Below are 20,449 nucleotides of genomic sequence, written 5' to 3' on the forward strand. Positions count from 1 at the left end.
GCAACGCCGAAGGTTCAAGTCACGAAATTTACCCCGCAAGCAGTGGCCAAAGTACAGACTATCACTGTCACGAATTCACACGTCTCGGCGATCCAACGTATTCAAGTCGTGGGCGCAGGAGCGGTATGGGAGGTCCAGAGTGTCACAGTCCTGGCACAAGGCACCCTCGACGGCGTGTTTTCTTTGCGATATGGTGTAGAGGAAACTGGAAATTTCACGGCAAGCGCATCTGCGTTGGACGTTCAGAACGAGTTCACACGGTTTCGCAGTCTCTCTGGTGTTGGTGTGACTCGTCAAAGCGTCGTCAGCGGGCTCTTGACGGGGTTTCGATGGTTTATCACGTTCTACGGCAGTGGCGACATGGCGACATTAACGGTGAATTCGTCCAATTTAGTTGGCGTTGGAGTGTCTGCTCAAGTCGTTGAAGTTGTGAAAGGCATTCCGTGCGATGTCCAACGTGTGATACTCGGTGTCCCAGATCGAACTGGTGTCTCTGGGACGTTTCGCCTCACCTTCATGGGTGCCACGACTTCAGCGTTGCCCCACACCGCCACAGCTTTCCAAGTACAACAGGCTTTGCAAACGGCGTTGAATGTCGCTGTCAACGTGTCCTTGACTCGGCCAAACTCGCAAAACGGAAGCACGTGGACAGTGTCCTTTCCCATGCATGCGGGGAATCTCAACCTCATGACAGTCGACACGTCAAGTTTGGTGTCGATTCCGCTTTCTGCTCCAGCCACCATGCGCGTCCAGAAAGTCCAGCCAGGCATGACGCAACCCTTGATTGGAACGATTGCAGTCACGTTTCAAGGCCAGTCTGCAGCTATCCCACTGACAACGTCGTTGACGGCATTGGCGACTGCGTTAAGTGGAATCGTTCCAGGGGGAGTGACCGTGGCCTCTGGAGGTGTCGATCAGACTGGAGGCGGCATATGGGACATCACGTTTACGTCGTTGGGGACTCAACCACTTTTCACCGTGAATCTGTCGTCATTGCGGGGTGGATCGGCGCCAACGGCGTCAGTGTCAACGCTTCGAACCAGCACTCAGTTTGACATTCAAGTTGTGTCGACAACGGCCGTGACGTCTGGGACCTTTTTCCTCTCGTATGGAAGCTTGGAAACCCCCAACTTGGCTTTCAGTGCCCTCGCCACGGATGTCCAGACGGCAGTCAACAGCGTCCTCCCGGCAGGAACCGTTGTTGTCACAAGGGTGACCACTGGTACGAACACGTACAATTGGACCATCACGTTTCAAGCCCCGAATTCGGTCTTACTCGTGGCTGGCGGGATCAACTTGGTCGGACAAGTGGCAGTGTCGCGGGGGACGCCGTCGCCATTGACGCCAGTGCAAGGAGGCTTCACTTTGACTTTCCAGGGCCAAACGACCTATGTACCTGCCACTGCGTCGAACGGCGACATGCAAACCATCGTTCAATCGTTCCCAAGTGTGGGAGCAGTGTCGGTGGTTCGAACTGGAGATGCACTTCTCAATGCGTTTGTGTGGACCATCACGTACCTCGAAAACGCAGGACCCCAGGGCACGTTGACTGTTGCGCCTTTCAACCTGACGTCGTCAGGACGTGCCGACGTGTCGATTGCTGTCACGCAAGAAGGGACAGCGTCGTGTTGCTTATCCGGGACGTTCCGCGTAGCGCATGGCCCTTCCTCCCTGCGTCTCCCGGGTACATTGTCTGTCGAGCAAAAGTGGCCGATCGTTGCGACATCGCAAGACCTGACGTCCATCTTGCGACGGGGAGAAGCCATCGTGATCAACGGAAACGCGTTCACCGTGGATATGTTTTTACCGTTCGATGCCACTCGGTTGCCACTGAATGCCGCATATCCAGGCGCGAACGACCCAAATGCAGTCGGATACACCCAAGTCACTACCCCCTGGCTGGACGTGACGAGTACAACTGCAACAACCATGCGAAACGAAATGACTCGACTGCCAAACTTGAAAAACGTCCAAGTGTCGAGGTCTGCAAAGCCCATCAACAACGGGTACACTTGGTCCATTACCTTTGTTGGAGACACTGCGGATGCCCCGATGCTCCGTGTGACGGCTGACTTGACGCTCGGCAACATTGCCTCGACTCTCGCCACACCTCGGGCCCAAGGCGAGGTCCGAATGATTTATGTAAGTGCGATGTCGACGATCCACGGCACGTTTAAAGTGAACTTGGGCGGAGTGGATTCACCCGCCATCGCGTGGAATGCAACCGCAAATGATATGAAGATGGCCCTGGAAGCACTGTACACCACGGTCAACGTAACTCGGTCGCCGCTTTTTGCAACGAGCTATAACTACCTCGGGGATGGCTACGGATGGTTCGTCACGTTTGCCTCGGACGCGGGCACTCCCCGCACCCTCACTTTCATTCCCCTGACACTCGCGACAGCTTCGTCAACCGCAGCCGTCGTGAATTGGATCTTGGTCACTCCAGGTACATCCAGTCCCCTAAGCGGGACCTTCCAGCTGAGCTACATGGGGTTTTCGACAACCCCACTCGCATTCAATGAAGGAGCTTCGAACGTTCAAACAGCGCTGAACCTCTTGCCTTCCATTGGAAATGTTGCGGTGACTCGTTCCCTTGCCGACCCGAATCAAGGGTATTCGTGGTCCATCACGTTCTTGCCCAATCCAGCCAAATCAACACCTCAACAGCGAGGTGACTTTCAACCGCTCTCGTTCGTGTCCAACTTGGGTGGAACAGGAGCCAGTATCACCGTCACAGAAGCCGTGAAAGGGTCGTTCTTGGACGGCACGTTTGCACTAAGGGCTGGATCGCAGAGTACTGGTCCCATCGATTACAATGCAGCAGCAGATGTACTGCAGAATGCCATTCAAACCTCGTTTGACTGGGTGGCGTCGCTGGCAGTCACACGGAGCAGTTCCAACGCTGCAGGAGGCTTTACGTACACGATTACCTTTGCCACAACATTGGGACTTGTGGAGCGCTTTGGTGTTGACACGTCATTGCTTGTGGGGACGCAGGCAAATGTCATTGTCCAAAATGTCCAGCAAGGCGTCAACCCGCTCAGTGGCGTTTTCACGCTCCAATTTGATGGGGCTCAAACGCCACCGTTGGCATATAATTCGTCTTCTAGTCTGGTCCGTGCTGCGTTGGAAGCTCTCCCCACGATCGGAACTGTACAAGTCACTCAATCGTTTGGCATGAATGCGTACACTTGGCTAGTCACATTTCTATCGACGGGCGAGCCATCCAATTTGGGCAATTTGCCTCTTTTGGCGATCGATACGTTGCGTCTCCACGGCACTCAAGTCCAAACGAACGTGTCCAAAGTGCAGAGCGGCGCGACTTCCGTCCAAGTGTCGCTCAATGGCCAAGATTGGACAAGCGAACAGTTGACCTTTCGATATGACAGCCCGATTCGCATCGACCGCGTGGTTCCTGCATTGGGTTCCATCGCGGGCGGGACATCCGTCTTCGTACAAGGGCAGAATTTTGTGGACGCCAACATGACATGCTTGTTTGGGAATCTTTCGACCGCAGTCACGTACATCAACACGACGACGGTCCTATGTTCGAGCCCTCCCCAGCGCACCGCCACTTCCGTCTTTGTCAAGGTGCTATCGGCGCCATACAACATGTCCACGGTGATGACAACGGTGTCCGACTCGGCCGCCGTGTTTCAGTACTTCCAATCCATATTGTTGTCTGGACTAACTCCTGCATATGGGTCCATCTCGACGTCAACGTACCTCAGAATTCAAGGCGCCAACTTCGTCAACGCGTCAACCTTGATGTGCCGATTGACTTCGTACATCCCCATGCTCCAATCCCACGCGATCCACGCGGTTGCAGCCCGATTTGTTTCGCCAACGGAGATTGGATGCCTTACACCATCGTTGGCATTTCTCTTCCCTGCCTCTTCAGACACCTGGGTCAACAAAATCGCTGCGTCGACAGCGATTGAAGTGTCCAACAACGGGCAAGATTTTGCACGACATGGCACAAACTTTACGTTTCTCCCAGACGTCGTCGCATCTGGTATGACGCCAGACACAGGACCTCTGGAGGGAGGCACGGAAACGACCGTCCAAGTCGCACCAATTCGATGCGACACAAATTTGGTGTATTGTCGGTTTGGCAATCACATTCCATCCGTGGCAAAGATGTGCACGAGCGATCGAGTCACGTGCGTCGTTCCCCCACACCGCCCAGAGCCATCGGTGTATCAGTTGCAAGTAAACTCCAGTGCTCTGGCAAGCGAAGTACAAACTGTGACAGCGACTGCATCAGCCTCGCTCACAGGATCATTTCGGCTTCGTTACCAGGGTTTCACGACGGACGCTATCGCATTCAACGCAGCGGGCGCAACTGTTCAAAATGCTATCAATTCCGCGATGCCACCAATTTTTGTGACCACAGTCACACGATCGACGGCGGGAGCGAACGGGTTTTCGTGGACCTTGACATTTTCGCTGGAAAGTGGAAACATCGAAACGTTGCAACCGGATGCCTTTGGGCTGGAAGGTACTGGAGCTTCCGTGACCGTGGACACTGTGCAAGACGGACCGATGGGCACCATCGTCAAGGAAGTGCAGCAGATCAAGTTCACCCAGCCGACTTTGGTCAACGAAGTGCAAGTGGTGAGTGTCTCGTGGGCGCCGGTGGTTTACGACGTACAACGAATCAGCCTCACGGCTTCTGTCGTGATGACCGGAACGTTCACGTTGGGCTACAGTTCAAGCACCACCGCGCCGCTTCCGTTCAATGCGGACGAGGCAGCTGTTCAAATGGCACTGCAGGCACTGGTTGGCGTTGGATTCGTCAATGTTACACGAACGCATGCGATGAACACGCGAGGGTTTGTCTGGGACATCACATTTTTGACAGCCGCCGGGCCAAGACCCAACTTGTCCGTGAGCAAGACCAATATTGTGCCGTCTGCATCCGTGACGTTGACGCAAACAAAACTAGCCACGGGGACAAGTCCTCTCGGGGGCAGTTTCGTATTGAGCTACATGGGATTTCCCACGGTCGCGTTGCCATTTGATATCACAGCATCCCTTCTTCAAGCGCAGCTGGCGACCATTCTGCCCTCTGTCGCTGGAGTCACCAAGGTATTTGCAACGACATCGACAATGTGGCTCGTTACGTTTGGATTAACAACCACTGCGCCGTCGTTGCTGGTGGCCAACGGTGCTGGGTTGTCTGGATCCAGTGCATCCCTCACGATCCGTCAGGATGTACCAGGAGGTGTCGTCATGGGGGGGACGTTCAAAGTATCGTACAGTGGCGTGTCAACACCCGCGATTTCCTTGTCAAGCGCCACCACGGCAACTGCGCTGGCAACCGCACTAGCCGCCATTGCACCGTCCTTTACTATCACAAGTGCCATCAGTTCGTTTGCGCTCGAATACAACATCACCTTTTCTGCCACGGCTGGAGATGTTTTGCCTCTCGTCGTGGATGCTACGTTCGTCACCGGCACGTCCGTCACAGCGAAGGCTGTGACACTGCAAACAGGGACGTATGCTGCTTTGGGTGGTACATTTCAATTGTCTCTGAATGGAATCGCCACTGCCCCAATCGCGTTCAATGCGGCTAGCTCGGTCCTTGCAGCTGCAATTCAAACACTGCCAGCCATTGGAGCGGTCACCGTCGGACCTCGAGTGACGCTGCTGTCGGGGTATCAATGGCAAGTGACCTTTTTGGACTCGTGGAAATCGACTTACGCTCCTGCATTGCGGACACTCAGCCTACTGCGCAGTCTTCTGTCAGGGACAAATGCTACGTTGACATGGACGCCACAGATCGATTCTTTTGGTGTGCAAGTTCCTCTGTATTTGACAACCAATGGCCAAGACTATGTCGACACACTCTTGGTGTTCAGATACCACGACGAGATCATCGTGGACTCGATAGCCCCATTGAATGGTCCCATCGACGGTGGCACGTCTGTCACTGTGGTGTTGGCTGCGCAATGCATGACGTTTGCCTTGGATGGACCTGTGTATTGTCGCTTTGGGTCCATGATTGTGTCTGGAGCGGTCGTTGCGTCAAATCGAATTCAGTGTAAAACCCCCAAAGCCCGGCAGGCTGGTGATGTCCCATTGGAGATCAGCGCGAATGGGATGGACTTCAGCTCGTCGGAGATTATGTTTGAGTACCGCTTGGCGTTGGCCTTGGCGTCCATTTCGCCATTGCGTGGCCCTGTGACTGGAGGAACAGTACTAGCCATTGCCATGGCGACTATCAAGTCACAGGACGTATATAGGTGCAGCATCGGTGGCCAAGTTGTTCAAGCTGAAGATGTGAATGCAACCCACGTGTTTTGCCGCACTCCACCACTTGTGGGCTCTGTCCATCGCGTGTCGGTCGAGATCACATGCAATGGTCAAACATATTCGACGAGCGACCTCCAGTTCACATACGTGGATCCGTTGTACTTGACAGGAGTGACGCCGTCTTGGGGCGCGGCCACCGGAGGTACCGTCGTCAAAGTGAGAGGCGGAGTGTTTGATCTGTCGCAGCCCGCGCATTGTCGATTCGGGGAGAAGATCGTGGACGGCCTCGTCCTGTCCAACGAGTACGTGTCTTGCGTCACACCGCGGTTCGACCCGGTCGGCCAAGTCCAAAAGATCGCGACGGCTGCGTCAGGCTACCTCCCGGATGTGCAAGATGTCATGATCTCTGCTGTCCCTGATCAACCCCTCGTTCAGGTGGTTACGACCTCAGGAGCCACGCCCGCGATCGAGACACAAGTGGTTTCAATTTCGGGGCAAAACATCGCGGAAGTGCAGGTCGTCCAACCAAGTGTGGACACGCTGAGCACGGAAATCCGAACCATATCGACGACGATGTCTACCTCGGTAACCGAAGTCAAGACAATTCAAGTCGACGCAACCGCAATCGACGAAGTGCAGCAAATCAATGTGGGTGTCAACTCTGCCTCGCTGACGATGGGACAATTGGAAATCCAAACACTGTCGATGCCAATTTCACCTGCCGAAGTGGGGACGTTTGCGTTTGAATTCCGGGGCTCAAAAACACCGCAATTGTCCTACAACGTGCCATTGGCACAATTCCAGGCAGCACTGGAAGGCTTGGACACTGTTGGAACGGTGCGCATCACGACAGCAATCCAATCCGGCAACAACGTGTGGTCGATCACGTTCTTGAAATGTACTGGACCGCTGCCATTGCTTGGTGTTGACGCCTCAGGCTTAAGGATCGTCTCGCCCGTTCTCGTCGTCGTGCGCTCTGTTCAGCGTTCAACAAGTGTTGCGTTGGGTGGATCGTTTGCTCTGAGCTACAATGGCCAACTGACGGCAGACATTCCGGTGCGTTCGTCGGCCGACGACGTCGCTGCAGCTCTTCGGACCCTTCCCAACATCCAAAACCCCATTCTAGTCACAAGAACGGATCTGGATTGCAATGGCGGAGCCACGTGGACCGTCACGTTTGTGTCGACTCCAAGTGCAAACGGAAATATTCCGACATTGGGCATCACCAATGCGAAGGTGACTGGAACTTTGGCCCAAACCAGCATTAGCCCAGTCAAGGACAGTAATTCGCTTGGCGGGTCATTTAAGTTGAGTTTTCAAGGCGCGTTGTCCCCCACGCTGTACTTGTCCACGACAGAGACTGCAATGGCGTCGGCAGTTCAATCCCTCACCCAAGTCCCCGTAGCTTCTGTGACTCGAGTCGGACCAACTGCCGTGAATGGGTATTCATGGCAAGTGACGTTTGGAGGAGTCCCCGCTGTGATCCCGGACATCGGCGGGGTGAGTTCCTTGACTGGCGTGGGCGCTATCATTCGAGCAACGACGACGCGAGCTGCACAAGTACCGGAAATCCAGCAAGTGGTGCTCACGGCATCGTCCTTTATCGGTGGATCGTTTGCCCTTCGATTTGGTTCCCAGCAGACGCTTCCACTTCCGTCGGACGCATCTGCCGTTGCCGTGCAAAACGCGATGAATGCGTTCGTAAATCTGGGGTCGTTCGTCGTGACCAAGTCCACACCTGATGTGTACGGATCCTGCGCATGGCAGATTACGTTTGCAACGTTGGCAGGAAACCAAAACATGATCGAGCCTGTCACGACAAACTTGGCGGGGACTCCGAGTCTGTTTGACTCGGGAAGCCGCGATGTCAGCCTTGTCGTGAACGAGATCCAACGAGGTGGTGGGTCATCGATCGCGGGCTCCTTTCGCGTATCGATTGATGGCACGCTGTCGGATTCTATTGCGTATGATGCCACTGCGACCGAAGTGCAACGAGTCTTGGAAACGATCGAACCTGTCACGGTTTCCACGACGGGACTTGCAGGCCTGAACAACATCATGTCGTGGTCTGTCACGTTCACTTCCCCAAAGTCCGCCGCTCGTGTGTTGATGGCAGACACGTCGGCCATGACCCCCGGTGGCGCCACCGTTGAGTTTGGAACCACTCTAGCTGGTGCTGTGCGAGAGATCCGAAGCTTGACCACCACACTCACGTCCGGCTCGTTCGTGTGCATATTTATGACAAAATCGTCGGGCGCAATTCCGTTCAACGCAAATGCTACTGTTGTGACGAATGCACTGATGGCAATTGCAGAGCTTGGTACCGTTGAGGTCAGTGGGGTCAACCCCTGGCTCATCACGTTCACTCAACTAGCTGCGTCCATCCCAGCGCTGACCTGCGGTGGTTCTCAAATGGTGACTGTCGTCCAGTCCAGTACGAGCACGGCGTTGTCGGGGTCGTTCAAGCTCGGATTCAACAATGCGTGGACGACTGCGTTGGCTCCAAACGCACCTGCTCTAACGGTCCAAAACGCGCTCAACACACTGATGGGGACCAGCGCCGTGACGGTCAGTGCGTCGTCCAGTACCATAAACAACGGACTGCGATGGGAAGTTACGTTTACGAACAAGCCTGGAACACACCCGCTGCTCTCAATCGACCGGACGCTTTTGCTTGGTACCAACGCGACCGTCCAAGTGACACGCAAAGTGGTTGGAAATCAAGTCGTCGGTTCGTTTCAACTTAGTGTCAATGGCCGAACGACGGTGCCATTAACGCCCCAAACAACAGCAGCAAATATGGCAGCGGCGCTTCAGTTGAGTTTGAATTGCCGCGCGTGTACGTCGGTGACGCGTTCCGCTGCGTTGAGTGGTGGGGGATTCGCTTGGACAGTCCAGTTCCTGCCGTATGACACGTTGACGCAAACGTTTACCTCCCAAGTGGACCCCGTTGCGAACCAGCTTGCCGTGGTCAACTCGACCCTCAACTGCACTGGTTTGTCCGTTCAAGTTATGACGACAAAGCCAGGATCGCGCCCCATCAACGGATCGTTTCTCTTGCGTTATCGAGATCAACCGACGGTCAAGATTCCTTGGGATGCCACGCCCGAGACGATGTTGCTGGCCGTGCAGCACATAAAGTCGATCCCGAAAGGATTGTTTAAGGTGTCTCGGATTGGTCCCATGGTCACTGGCGGCATGCAATGGCGCATCACGTTTCCATTCAACGTTCCGTACCCTTTGGAAGTGTTCAAGGCTAGTTCGTTCTTGGTTGGATCGAGTGCAGCCGTCACGGTTGCTATTGCCACACCGCAGACGATTCCCGTACAAGGGACGTTTGTCCTGCGATTCCAGACACAAGCAACAGTACCCATTTCGTACAACGCAAACGCGTCTGAGGTGGTCACAGCGCTGCAGAACTTGCCTGGCTTGAGCGGAGGTGTCGACGTGTCTGCGTCCCACCGACCAGACATCAATTCGTATAAGTGGCGGGTGTCCTTTACGTCGTTGGCCAACGCTGGCGCCTTGTCGCTGCTCTCGACGACGGCATTTCTCGTGACTGGAACGTCGTCGCAAATCGCTGTCACAAAAGTCATGGATGGGACACACAACCAAATCCAGCGCGTCACCATCAGCGCGACAACGTTGACCCCCACGGGGACGTTCACGGTATCGTACTTGGGAGTGACATCGTCCGTCGTGCTCAGTGTAACGTGTTCTGGTGCCGAGTTCGCCTCTGCCCTCAACTCGCTTCCCGCGCTGGGAAAGACCAGGGTCGAACGCACTGTCGCTTTCAATGGCCAGATTGGATTTTCATGGTACATCTTGTTCGAGGACTCGTACACGAACAAAGCGGCTGTCGGTCTCAACACGGCCCAAGTTTTGCCATCGACGGGGTTGGTGGCTTCCGTGAGTCTTGTCGCATCTAGAACAACTCCAATTGCCGGAACATTCAAAGTCCAATTCGGGCAAACGTGCATCGACGGCACCGACTTGGCCTCGTCATCGTGTGTCCCTGCGACAACATCCGCTCTACCATATAACGTAGATGCGTGGACCCTTCAGCAAGAGCTTTCGTTGTTGCCTGGCCTAGAAAACGTCCAAGTTAGTCGATCGGCGGCCGACTACTTGAACGGATATAGCTGGCTCGTGTCGTTCCCGGACACCCTTGGCAATCTTGCTTTGCTCACCACAACGAGTTCTCTGACTGGATCCAATGCGCTGGTGTCAGTGAGCGTGGCACGGGAAGGGGTCACGTTTGACGATGCAAAAGTGCCGTTGGCCATCACCCAGAACGGTCAAGATTACACTCTGTCGTCCACGGTAGTGTACCGCTACGTTCCAACGATTTTAGTGCATTCGATCGTTCCCAATCATGGGCCTGTACTCGGTGGGACGGAAATCATTGTGACCGGGGATTACTTTACCAATTCGTCCACGTTGTACTGTCGGTTTGGGACGGTCGTGGTGTCGGCGGCAACGTTTTTCAACTCGACCACACTGACTTGTGTCTCGCCTTCTGTCGATTCTCCACGTCAAGTGCTAGTGGATGTGTCCACCAACGCGAAAGCCGCTCCCAGCAGCAGCTTCTCCAACACAACCACGGGTGTATTCACGTACGACCCACCCGTTGTGGTCAAGGCCATCACGCCGTCACTTGGACCTGCCACGGGCAATTTCTCGGTTGAGATTTCCGGAGGTCCGTTCCCGAATACAAAGGAGCTACGCTGCCGATTTGGTTTGCTTGTCGTACAGGCGTTGTGGATTCGTAGCGACGCAATTCGGTGCATCGCCCCGACGCAGGCGTATGGCACCGTCGCTCTCGAAGTATCGGTCAACAACCAGGACTACACCACAGGGCGGCATCCGTTCTACTACTACCCTTGTCCGACCTTGAATCGAATTTACCCTGTGTTCGGACCTGCGTTTGCGGCAGGGACCCGCGTCGAGGTATTTGGAACGGGCTTTGTCAATACGACTCAACTGGTCTGCCGGTTTGGCAAGAGTATTGTCCCAGCGACTTTTGTCACCCCATTTCGAATCATGTGCCTGACGCCCGCATTGGATCTGTACAGCGGTGGACTCCAGGCCATGCCGTTGTCGGAGCAACGAAACACGTATCCCGATCCGTCCACTGGGACTCGTTTGCTCTTTCCCACGGCGCACCACTTTCCGTTGGTGCAAGGTCGACTTGTGTCTGTCGAAGTCTCCAACAACCAGCAGGACTTCACTTTCACGGGCATCAACTACATGTATTACCAGGATGCCATGGTTGCTGGAGTTCAACCGACTAAAGTGTACGCGGCGTCGACGGTCAGTTTGTTTGTCCAAGGGCAGCACTTCATCAACACCACACGACTGGCGTGTCGAGTTGGGGTCACCACCGTCGTTGGTGTATTTATCACGCCCTGGCTGGTGCTCTGCCCGATTCAAACCGCCCACATCAAATTTTCGCTTCCTTTGGCATCCAGCGCCTCGTTGCCAACCGATGACAACGTCCCAACGTTTGTCCAGCCGCAGCTCGTGTTCGTGGAAGTTGCGAACAACGGGATCGACTTTTCGTCGAATCGAGTGACGGTCGAGTTTTTGGGCCAGTGTCCAACTGGCCACTATTGCCCACAAGTCGTTCAGGGACGAATGTTGGTGTGTCCTCGAGGGACATATTGTCCAGGGGAAGGCAATGCCAACTACACGTTGTGTCCGCGAGGGACATACCAACCGCTCACGGCACAGTCCGACTGTCTGCGTTGCCCGATCGGGTATCATTGCCCCCATCTCGGACTGCACGTCCCCCGAATTTGCCCTGCTGGATTTGTTTGTGACGTGACTGGCATTGAGACTGCCGACCAGCCTTGTCCACAGGGGCACTTTTGTCTGGAAGGAACTGCCACAACTGCCACGACTTGTGGGAATCGACTTGCGTCGAGGAAGCTGGGAGTCACATTTTCTCATGCAGAGCGCGGCTCTACCATTCGAAAGGGTCGACACGGTGTGGCATCACAGCCCATTCTCGGTGCTCGCCAAACTGGTTGCTGGGACAATAGCACGCAAGACTTCGGGCTGCAATTGAGTGTGTACCCCAGTCGGTTCTGGCTTGAGCTGCAGAAAATGCCCTTGTCCAGCTCCACGATGGACTTCCAGCCCATTCGAGGACGCTACTGCATGGACGACTCGTGCTTGGTGACGTCGACGCCAACCTTCGACATTGGCAACTCGATTTTGGACTACCAGGGACTCTTCTCACTACGTCGACCGGTACCTTGTCCCCGTGGCATGTACTGCCATGCAGGTACAGCGGGAAACTCGTCAGTGTTGAAGAACTTTACGTCGCCGCAGCCGTGCTTTGAAAGCATGTACTGTCCCGAAGGAAGCGAGAGCCCGTCGGGCCAGGGCGACTGCCCAGAGGGGTTCTACTGCCCGTTTGGAATAAAGATCCCATGTCCTGCTGGCACGTTCTGTCCGACGACTGGGTCGTACGAACCGCTGGGGTGTCCGCCAGGAACGTTCAATGCGATGGTAGGTCAAGCCAAGTGCACACGTTGTCCGGAAGGATACATTTGTCCTGGATTCAATCGCATCCAACCTGTCCTGTGCCCACCAGGGTACGTCTGTTCGAAGCCGCAACTGGCCACACCAAACCTGCGCTGTCCGCCTGGATATTACTGCGTCGCTGGGCGCTTAACGTCGGACCCTTTTCGCAACGACACAACGCTTCGACCGTATCCATGCAAACCAGGCACGTTCTGCCTGGGCGGGGTCATGTCGGACGAAGTCGTAACAGGCAATTACGACTATGCTCAAAACTGCACCGCAGGGTTTTACTGCGAGCTTGCGTCGTTTTCCCCGAAAGGGATCGGCATGTGTCCTCCGGGGTTCTATTGTCCGGCCGGCACAGCGGTGCCGATTCCGACTCCAAAAGGATCGTTCGCAGCGCGTCATGGCACGGTGCAAGCTGCCCTGTGTCCCCCGAGCTTCTACGCTCCTACGATAGAAACCGTCGAGTGCTATCCATGCCCGCCTGGAACGACGTGTCCCGACGATGGGACGGCAGTCGCGACCATTTGTCCGCCTGGAACGTACCGAAGCACGTTTGAGGCCGACGGAATCACGTGTGCGCCGTGTCCACAAGGCACATGGTCCAAGAATTGGGGCCTTCGGGGAGTCGGTGAGTGCATTTTGTGCCCTCCTGGAACTGTGTGTGCCACGGACGGCATGACCAATCCTTGCTCCCAGAGCGACTTGCCCACTCCTTACGTTCCCACCAATCTCAATGAAAGCCTTCCCCAGTGCCTTGCGCGAGGGTCGCAATTCTTCTTCGGCGTCCTCCTCGAGCCGTGGATCGACGACAACGGGATCGGACCGCACTTTCTCCCGCACATTTCGGGCCAATGCTACTACAATCCGCAACCGGTGGGCAGTCCGTTGTACCTGCGCTTCACCGAATACTTTGGCCCGCTCTTCGACATTGCGACCGGGACACCGCATCAAGGGTACGGGGACGTGAGTCAGCTGCCCGTGCCAGGGTACTTTGAACGCGGGTCGCAGTTCGTCGACCTCACACACTCGACACTGTTCGACCTCAAACAAAACTGCACGCGGGGCTTTTTCTACAAGGAGAAGTGGTTCCCCGGAACGTGTGAAGCCGACGTGATTTGTCACTCGGAGAAGACTGCCCAGGCGCTTATTTGTCCGGAAGGGTACATTTGCAACGAAGGAACGACCGACGCCCTCGCCCTCGAGACGCCGTGCGAACCAGGGTTTGTCTGCGGGTTTGGAACGACGCCCGACGCGTTTTTGGAATCGCCCATGGGGCAGTTCAAAATGTTGTGTCCACTGTCGCACTTTTGTGCTGAAGCGACTGGGACTGGGCTCATGAAGCGGCATGCTTGCCCGGCCAACTACTTTTGCCCAACTGGCACCGTCGATCCGTACATGGGTTACATCGCCAACGACGCGGAGCATCGGCGGATTTCACCGCAAGACGCGAATCCGTTCGTCTTTGTCGACTACGTCAAGTACCTCCGCGAAGGCGACGTGAGGGAGTTTTCGCTACATGACAAGCGGTGCCTGGAAGGCATTGACTCCGAGCTACTCAACACGTTTTCAATCGACGACCACGGCGCCGTCGTGAACGCTGCGATTGAAAGCCAGTTGCTGTGTGCCCGCGACAACAAGTGGCGCCATGTCTACAATGCGATCCAGCGTCTCGAATGCGACTGCGATCGTCAAGTTGAGATCACGTTGGACTTGTTTGCGTTCTGGCAGTGCAACGCAACGTGCTCGTTTGATCCGCCGTGGCGAGTGGCCAAGGTGTCGGTGACAGGCTTGGTCTTTCCCAAGTACTCGTCCAAGTCGTATACGACGTTTGCAGCCCTCGCTCGGGATGTCATGGGGGACGCGAAGCAATACCTTGCCCCGCATCCGATTCAAAAGGGACAGCCATACACACTCCAAGCCCCCGACGAGCTCTACGACTTGTATACTGGCGTGCAGCACGTTCTCAAATTCAAAAACAGCTTGCTCGATTGGGTCAACTTTGTCTCGTCGGCCACTGGCGCACGGGAAATCCTGCGGTTGGACATGTGCGAGTGCCAGCGAATGTTCAAGTGCCCCAACGGAACATCGAGTCCGGTGGGGTCGAACAGCATCTTCGACTGTGTCAAGACCGGCGTCGTCATCCGTCGTCGCGATCTCGTCCCTGCCGGACACGCGCGGCAAGTCAACGGTAAGTTGATGTGGTTCAAAGCGCGGTATAACATCAAACGATCCAGGATCGGACTTTACGGCTTTATCTGGCACGGGGGCCCCCGTGAGCCACATCGTGCTCGATCCGCTGGAAGTCGCCATCGTCACAGTGAACGCGACAGACCTGGAGAGGAACATGACATACGGCGACCACTACCAGATCTCGGTCTACAAGGAATGCAAACCGTGCCCACCCAACTACCAGTGCAACTTGTACATGGACCCAGTCGGGTGCACGTATCCGTTCAACGATAACAGCACCGGTCAAGCGCTGTATGACGAGTGCATGATCAAGTACCACGACGCGTCCATCTGCGATGCCAATGCGCTGTTTTGTGAAACGAGGGGTCGCGTCCAGGTCGATGGGTCCGTCGTCCCGATTCCTGGCTGCTGTTCGTGTGAACGCCTCGACATGCCGGTGTTTTTTCAATCGAATCGACCCCAGCTCGGCTATCCAGACGACAAACACGGCATGATCCAGTTTACGATCTCTGCCGTGGCGCAAACGCAGCTCACGATTGTTGTCGAGCTGCTGCATGGGCTGTACTACAACGGATTCGAGGCCACGTTCGTCCCAGGCAACATTGATTTGTCCATCTTTACGCCGTCTCGAGCCCGATACACCCCCGACGTCCCAACATCCGACTCGTTCTTTAGCGTGATAATTCAAGACGATTTCAAGGACGTCGCGCTGCCTCTCAACTTGCCCATGTCCAAAGTCCGCGTGCCCAAGAAGACGACGTTTCAAACCGAGATGGAACGGTCTGTTTACATCGATCGCATCGCGGACATCCTTGTGGGCGACCCGTCCTTTGCCAGCCATCACAACTTTACTCGTCTGTCAAACGCCCAGGCCATGCTCGGCGCCACGTCCAACGGATCCGCGCAAATCATGTGGAACGATCACCTGGGGCTGGATTTGGTCCCTGACGACGTCGACGACGTGGCGTTTTCCGACGCGTGGTGGCTCAAGGCCCAGCCCCATGGCCTCACGTACTTGGGGCTGCCATACTTGCCGTTTTTCAGCGCATGCGCAGGGTACGACTCGCACATGTCGATTGCCAAGCTGTTGGAATCCCATCCAGACTGCGACTTTGTCGAGTACAATACAACGCACGAGGTGGACGAGCTCATTTGGCGAAAAATGACGGTGCCGTTGGCGGACGAGTGTTCTCTCTTTGGTTTGAAAGGGATCGAGTTGCAGTGCATGTTCGAAGAGAATCTCGCCGGCGGATCGGACAAACCCCGGTGGTACGAAGTGGACTCTGGAACGACGCTATTTCACTTGACAAAATACCCGATCCCGGCACACAACTTTATTGGGAACGACAGCTTGACGTCGCCGATCTACTGGGGTCAAACCGCTACGTTTGGCGACTTGGTTGGAACGACAGATCTCATCACTGTCAGCGGTACGCATCCTCCCCACTATAAACAACATCACGTCACCGCGGGGTGTGTAGTCGGGCCCGACAGCACGGGATATCCCCTCGTGGTGCCGCAAAAGGTTTTGTTGACGATCAACTATTACCAAATCCTCAAAGGGTACAAGATCTTTGTCAATGCCCAAGTCGATTTCGAAGACCAGTGCGTCATTTCGAACGTGGACAAAGACATTGAGAATGCCGCGTCCAACGGTACGTCCGCCGACCCCCCGTCTCGGTGGCGCTGACGTGCGGAACCTGCAGACATTTACCCGTGCGAGAGGAACGTTGTGACGGGCGAGATTCTCTCCAGAGGCTACACGTTGAGTGTCATGTTTAGCGCGCTCCCTTGGATGGACCTGCTCAACCAGTTTCAGTTTTCATTTCAAGTGTATGTGATGCTGTTTGCCGTGATTGGCGCCGGGTCGGTGATCCAAGGCGTACGTATGCATGCATCGATGTCATCATCTGACGGTTGTGTCGCAGTACTTCATCTACCTCATCAACCGACTGTTCACGAAGATGCGCCACCCGCCGCCATTCCGCCTCGTGCAGTTTCTCAAAGCGACCGCTCCCCAACCCACCATGGGCATGGTCTACCTGAGTTTGCCCGTCGCGGTGTGTTCCATGCTGCTCTACACGTGGTGGAATGTCCTCCGGTCCACTCAGCCCGTCGTAAACCCCAACTTGTTTTCATTCGAGCACATTTCAGGGGATTGGCTGTACATTAGCGCTCTTGACGTTGACCACGTCAAACTGTTCAAGGCGGGGCGGCTTGGGACTTCGATCGTGGCACTTGGTGTGTACATGCTGCTATTGGGGACGAAGCTCATGCTCCCGGATCACATGGATGCTCAAAAAGAAGACAACATTATGAACCAAAACACGTTGCACGCTGAGCCGACGGACCCGTTTTCGCTGCGGGACATTCCAAAGGACGAAAAGGACGGCACCGGTCAGGACGACGGAGGGTACTGGGACCCGTTGCTGTGGAAACGCATGAACTTGCTGCTCGTGACTGGTATCACGATTCTCACGCAGCTCTTCGTGTGGGAGTTTTCATACTCGTCGTTGTTCACGGACAATTGCTACCAGTTTCTAGTTGTGTACAAAGTTGTCGAGCACGTGTACGACAGCTTCTTTGAGGCGTTTTTGGGCGACGCGTTCTTGACGCAGCCCATTGCGATTGTCGTTGCGGTGACGGAGGGACTCATCACGATGGCCGCGCCCGACTTTTTCGGGTTCGTGTTGAGCTTTGTCGTGATGCAAAGCATCATGATCATTGAACGGCTCTTCTTCAACCCGTTCTTGGCCTACTGCTCGGCGATGATGCCCAAGTGGAAGAAGCAGCTCCATCGCATGTTTCGGAAGAAGCGACGGCGGACGCGCGACCAAAAGGCAGCGGAAGAGGCGGAATGGAGAAAGATATGCCAAGAAATCGAGGAAAAAGCGACCGGGATCGAAGCCATCATTGACGCGTACAACAATTACGCGGGCGAGACCGCGTCGCTGTTTATGAATCCGCTCGTGATGGCGTTCATTTACGTGTTTGCGCGAGAAACGGAGATTCCGGTGCTGTACTCGATCCTGGAAACCGACTTGAGTTACTACATCCTGTTTGCAATCGTCACGCTGCCGTTTGCGGCCGTGCTCGACGTCGTTCTGTGGAATACGCAGGAACTTATCCACGGGTGGAAAGCGTTCGAGTACGCCACGTACCAGCGGCATCGTTTCTCGATTCGGAAGGAGCGATGGCAAATGAACATGAAAATCAAGGACAAGTCGCTCGAAGAAGAGTTCCAGACCGTCGACGTGTTGTGCTTTTCGTCGCAGTATTACTTTCTCATGTTCTTGTACGCGTCCGGCGTCCTCTTTGTCATGTTTGGCGCGAGCATTTGGATCCGCAAGCAGTACAATCCGTTTGGCGATCGGCTCTTCTTTGTCATTGTCGCGATGGTGTTTGGTGTGTGCATCGCACTCACCAAGGCGTCGCTGTACGTTGGCCACAAGCTCCACATTTGGGTTCCCAAGGCGCTTCGTGGGACGATCGATGACGAGATTGCCGCCAAGTTGGCGCTCGGCGCCGGCCGCCAGGAGGACTTGGAGCTCGAACGCATGGAAATGCAAGCGCTCAACTCGGAACGATTCCGCCATCGGTTTCTGGAAAAGAATCGGCCGTGGATCCTCCAGCACATGGTCGAGCTGTTCACGCCGCGGACACTGCAACTGCCTGGACCGCTCAACGACGGCAAGCCCGCTGTCGAATACGTCCGCGACATTTACAACGAACTCATGAACATGGGCGAGGGACGGCGGTTGAAGGGCGATCGCAGTGATATCAGCTCGGACGACGAGGACGAGCTGTTCAAGCAGCGCCAAAACTGGTCGAATGTTCCCGCCGAAGGCACGACCAAGGACTTGGCTCTGTACTGGCTGGCCAAGGCGCGGAAGCGGCGGCTCTTTGGCAAGTTTATCGGGGGAATTCTTCTCAGCAAGAAGGACGACACGTGCAAAGTGTGCCAAAAAACCGAAGCTGGTGGGTACGTCATGAGCGTCGACATTGCGACGCCAGACAGCCAAGAACAGGACAAACTCGGTCTCGACCGGCTCATCAAGGGATTCGAAGCCCAGTACGGCGAGAACGAAGCCGACTCGGATCTGTGGAAAGCGTATTTTCGCCAGCACGCCACCTTCATCACGCTCTGCAACGTGTGCACGTCCGCGCTGGAACAGAAGCGGCTCGCGCGGCTCGTCCAGCCCGTTGGGTACGTCACACTCCGTGTTGCGGTGTGGTGCTGACGTGCCGCTTGTGTTGTAGGAAGCAGACCAAGACACGAGTGGACGACATGAGCTCGGACGAGGACGAAGATCAACAGGACATGGTGTTTGAAGCGATGGTCGTGGGCCGGACATCGGTGGAAGGCCGCGTGATGGGCAAGTGGTTGCAGGCGGCACGGAAACGGCTCGGTGGCGTCTTTCCCCGTGAGAATGCGCGGGCCGAAATGGAAGCGTATGCTGAGCGGATGCGGGCCAAGAAAGCGCGCAAGACCAAGAAGAAGCGCGCCGACTCGGACGACGAAGATCCGAGCGTCCACTGGAAAGTCAACTTGTCGGAAGCGTCGCGGGCATTGCTCCTCCGGTGGGTTTGGCAGGCGCGCGAAGGGCAGTACAAAGTGTTTCGGGAGAAAGGCATGAAATTGCGCGCACAAGTGGCGACAGTCGCCGGCAAAATGCAGGAAGTGGACGACTGGTTCTTTAGTAAAGAGATGCGCCTCGAGGGCTTGTCGCTCAAGTCGACTGCCGAGACGCTATCAGAAGATCAGTTAGCGCTCGAAGACGATATTGAAGTCAAGAAGCGCGCGCTGGCGCAAGAGCTCGATGTGTACGTCGCGGAGAAGCGCACGGCGATGACGCGGGAAACAGACTTGTTCAACAATATGGTCGAGACCGAGCGAGCAGCACTCAAGACCAAGGTGACGGCGCGGGAGACAGAGCTCCTCGAAGAGAAGAAGCGAAAAGAAGTCGAATTTCTCGAGATTCAAAAGCAGGCCAAGGCGGACAATGGCGGACGAGTGCCGCCCATGTTACTGCAGGAACACCGCGCGTACCTCGCCAAGATGGATGACGATCGTCGAAAGGAGCGCGACGATACCGAGGTCTCTGCAGGGGAAAAGGAGATTCAAAAGCAAGAAGCATTCAATCGGAAGCTCGCGCTTAGCGAAGCAGGTATCATCAATCGTCAAGCTCTGACGGCACATCGGCTCTTGGCCCTGCGCAAGGACATGATGAACACACTGCGTATGCAAGAGAAGAGCTGGCAAAACAAGGCAACGGGATGGCTGGAGAAAGCCACGCGGAAGGTCGCTGTGAAGGAGCAAGAAGATGCCGAGAATGCGCTTGCAATGAAGAAGCGCAGGAAGGTGTAAGCAGGGAATAGATATATATTTTTTGGATATTTTGAATATTTTCTACTACTGCTACGAGCTACTAGTAGTAAGTACTAGAAAGGTCACGAGTCC

The 20,449-nt window shown here is 55.4% G+C and overlaps 1 protein-coding gene across 1 annotated transcript in view; it reads left to right on the top strand.

The window, feature by feature from the left end:
• H310_01848 (hypothetical protein) overlaps positions 1 to 20,381 on the top strand; it is a gene marked incomplete at its 5' end in the record, with an annotated part of 38,775 nt that extends 18,394 nt beyond the window's left edge. Inside the window, 6 exons of the mRNA XM_008865164.1 lie at positions 119 to 14,986; positions 15,033 to 16,418; positions 16,470 to 16,643; positions 16,695 to 16,870; positions 16,917 to 19,195; positions 19,249 to 20,381. Coding sequence (XP_008863386.1) covers positions 119 to 14,986; positions 15,033 to 16,418; positions 16,470 to 16,643; positions 16,695 to 16,870; positions 16,917 to 19,195; positions 19,249 to 20,356 — 19,991 coding nt within the window. The 3' untranslated portion in view covers positions 20,357 to 20,381. The remainder of the gene's footprint in view (positions 1 to 118; positions 14,987 to 15,032; positions 16,419 to 16,469; positions 16,644 to 16,694; positions 16,871 to 16,916; positions 19,196 to 19,248) is intronic.
• Between the last annotated feature and the right edge of the window lie 68 nt (positions 20,382 to 20,449).

The sequence above is a fragment of the Aphanomyces invadans genome (assembly GCF_000520115.1).
Source record: "Aphanomyces invadans strain NJM9701 unplaced genomic scaffold supercont1.3, whole genome shotgun sequence".
Lineage (NCBI taxonomy): Eukaryota > Oomycota > Saprolegniomycetes > Saprolegniales > Verrucalvaceae > Aphanomyces > Aphanomyces invadans.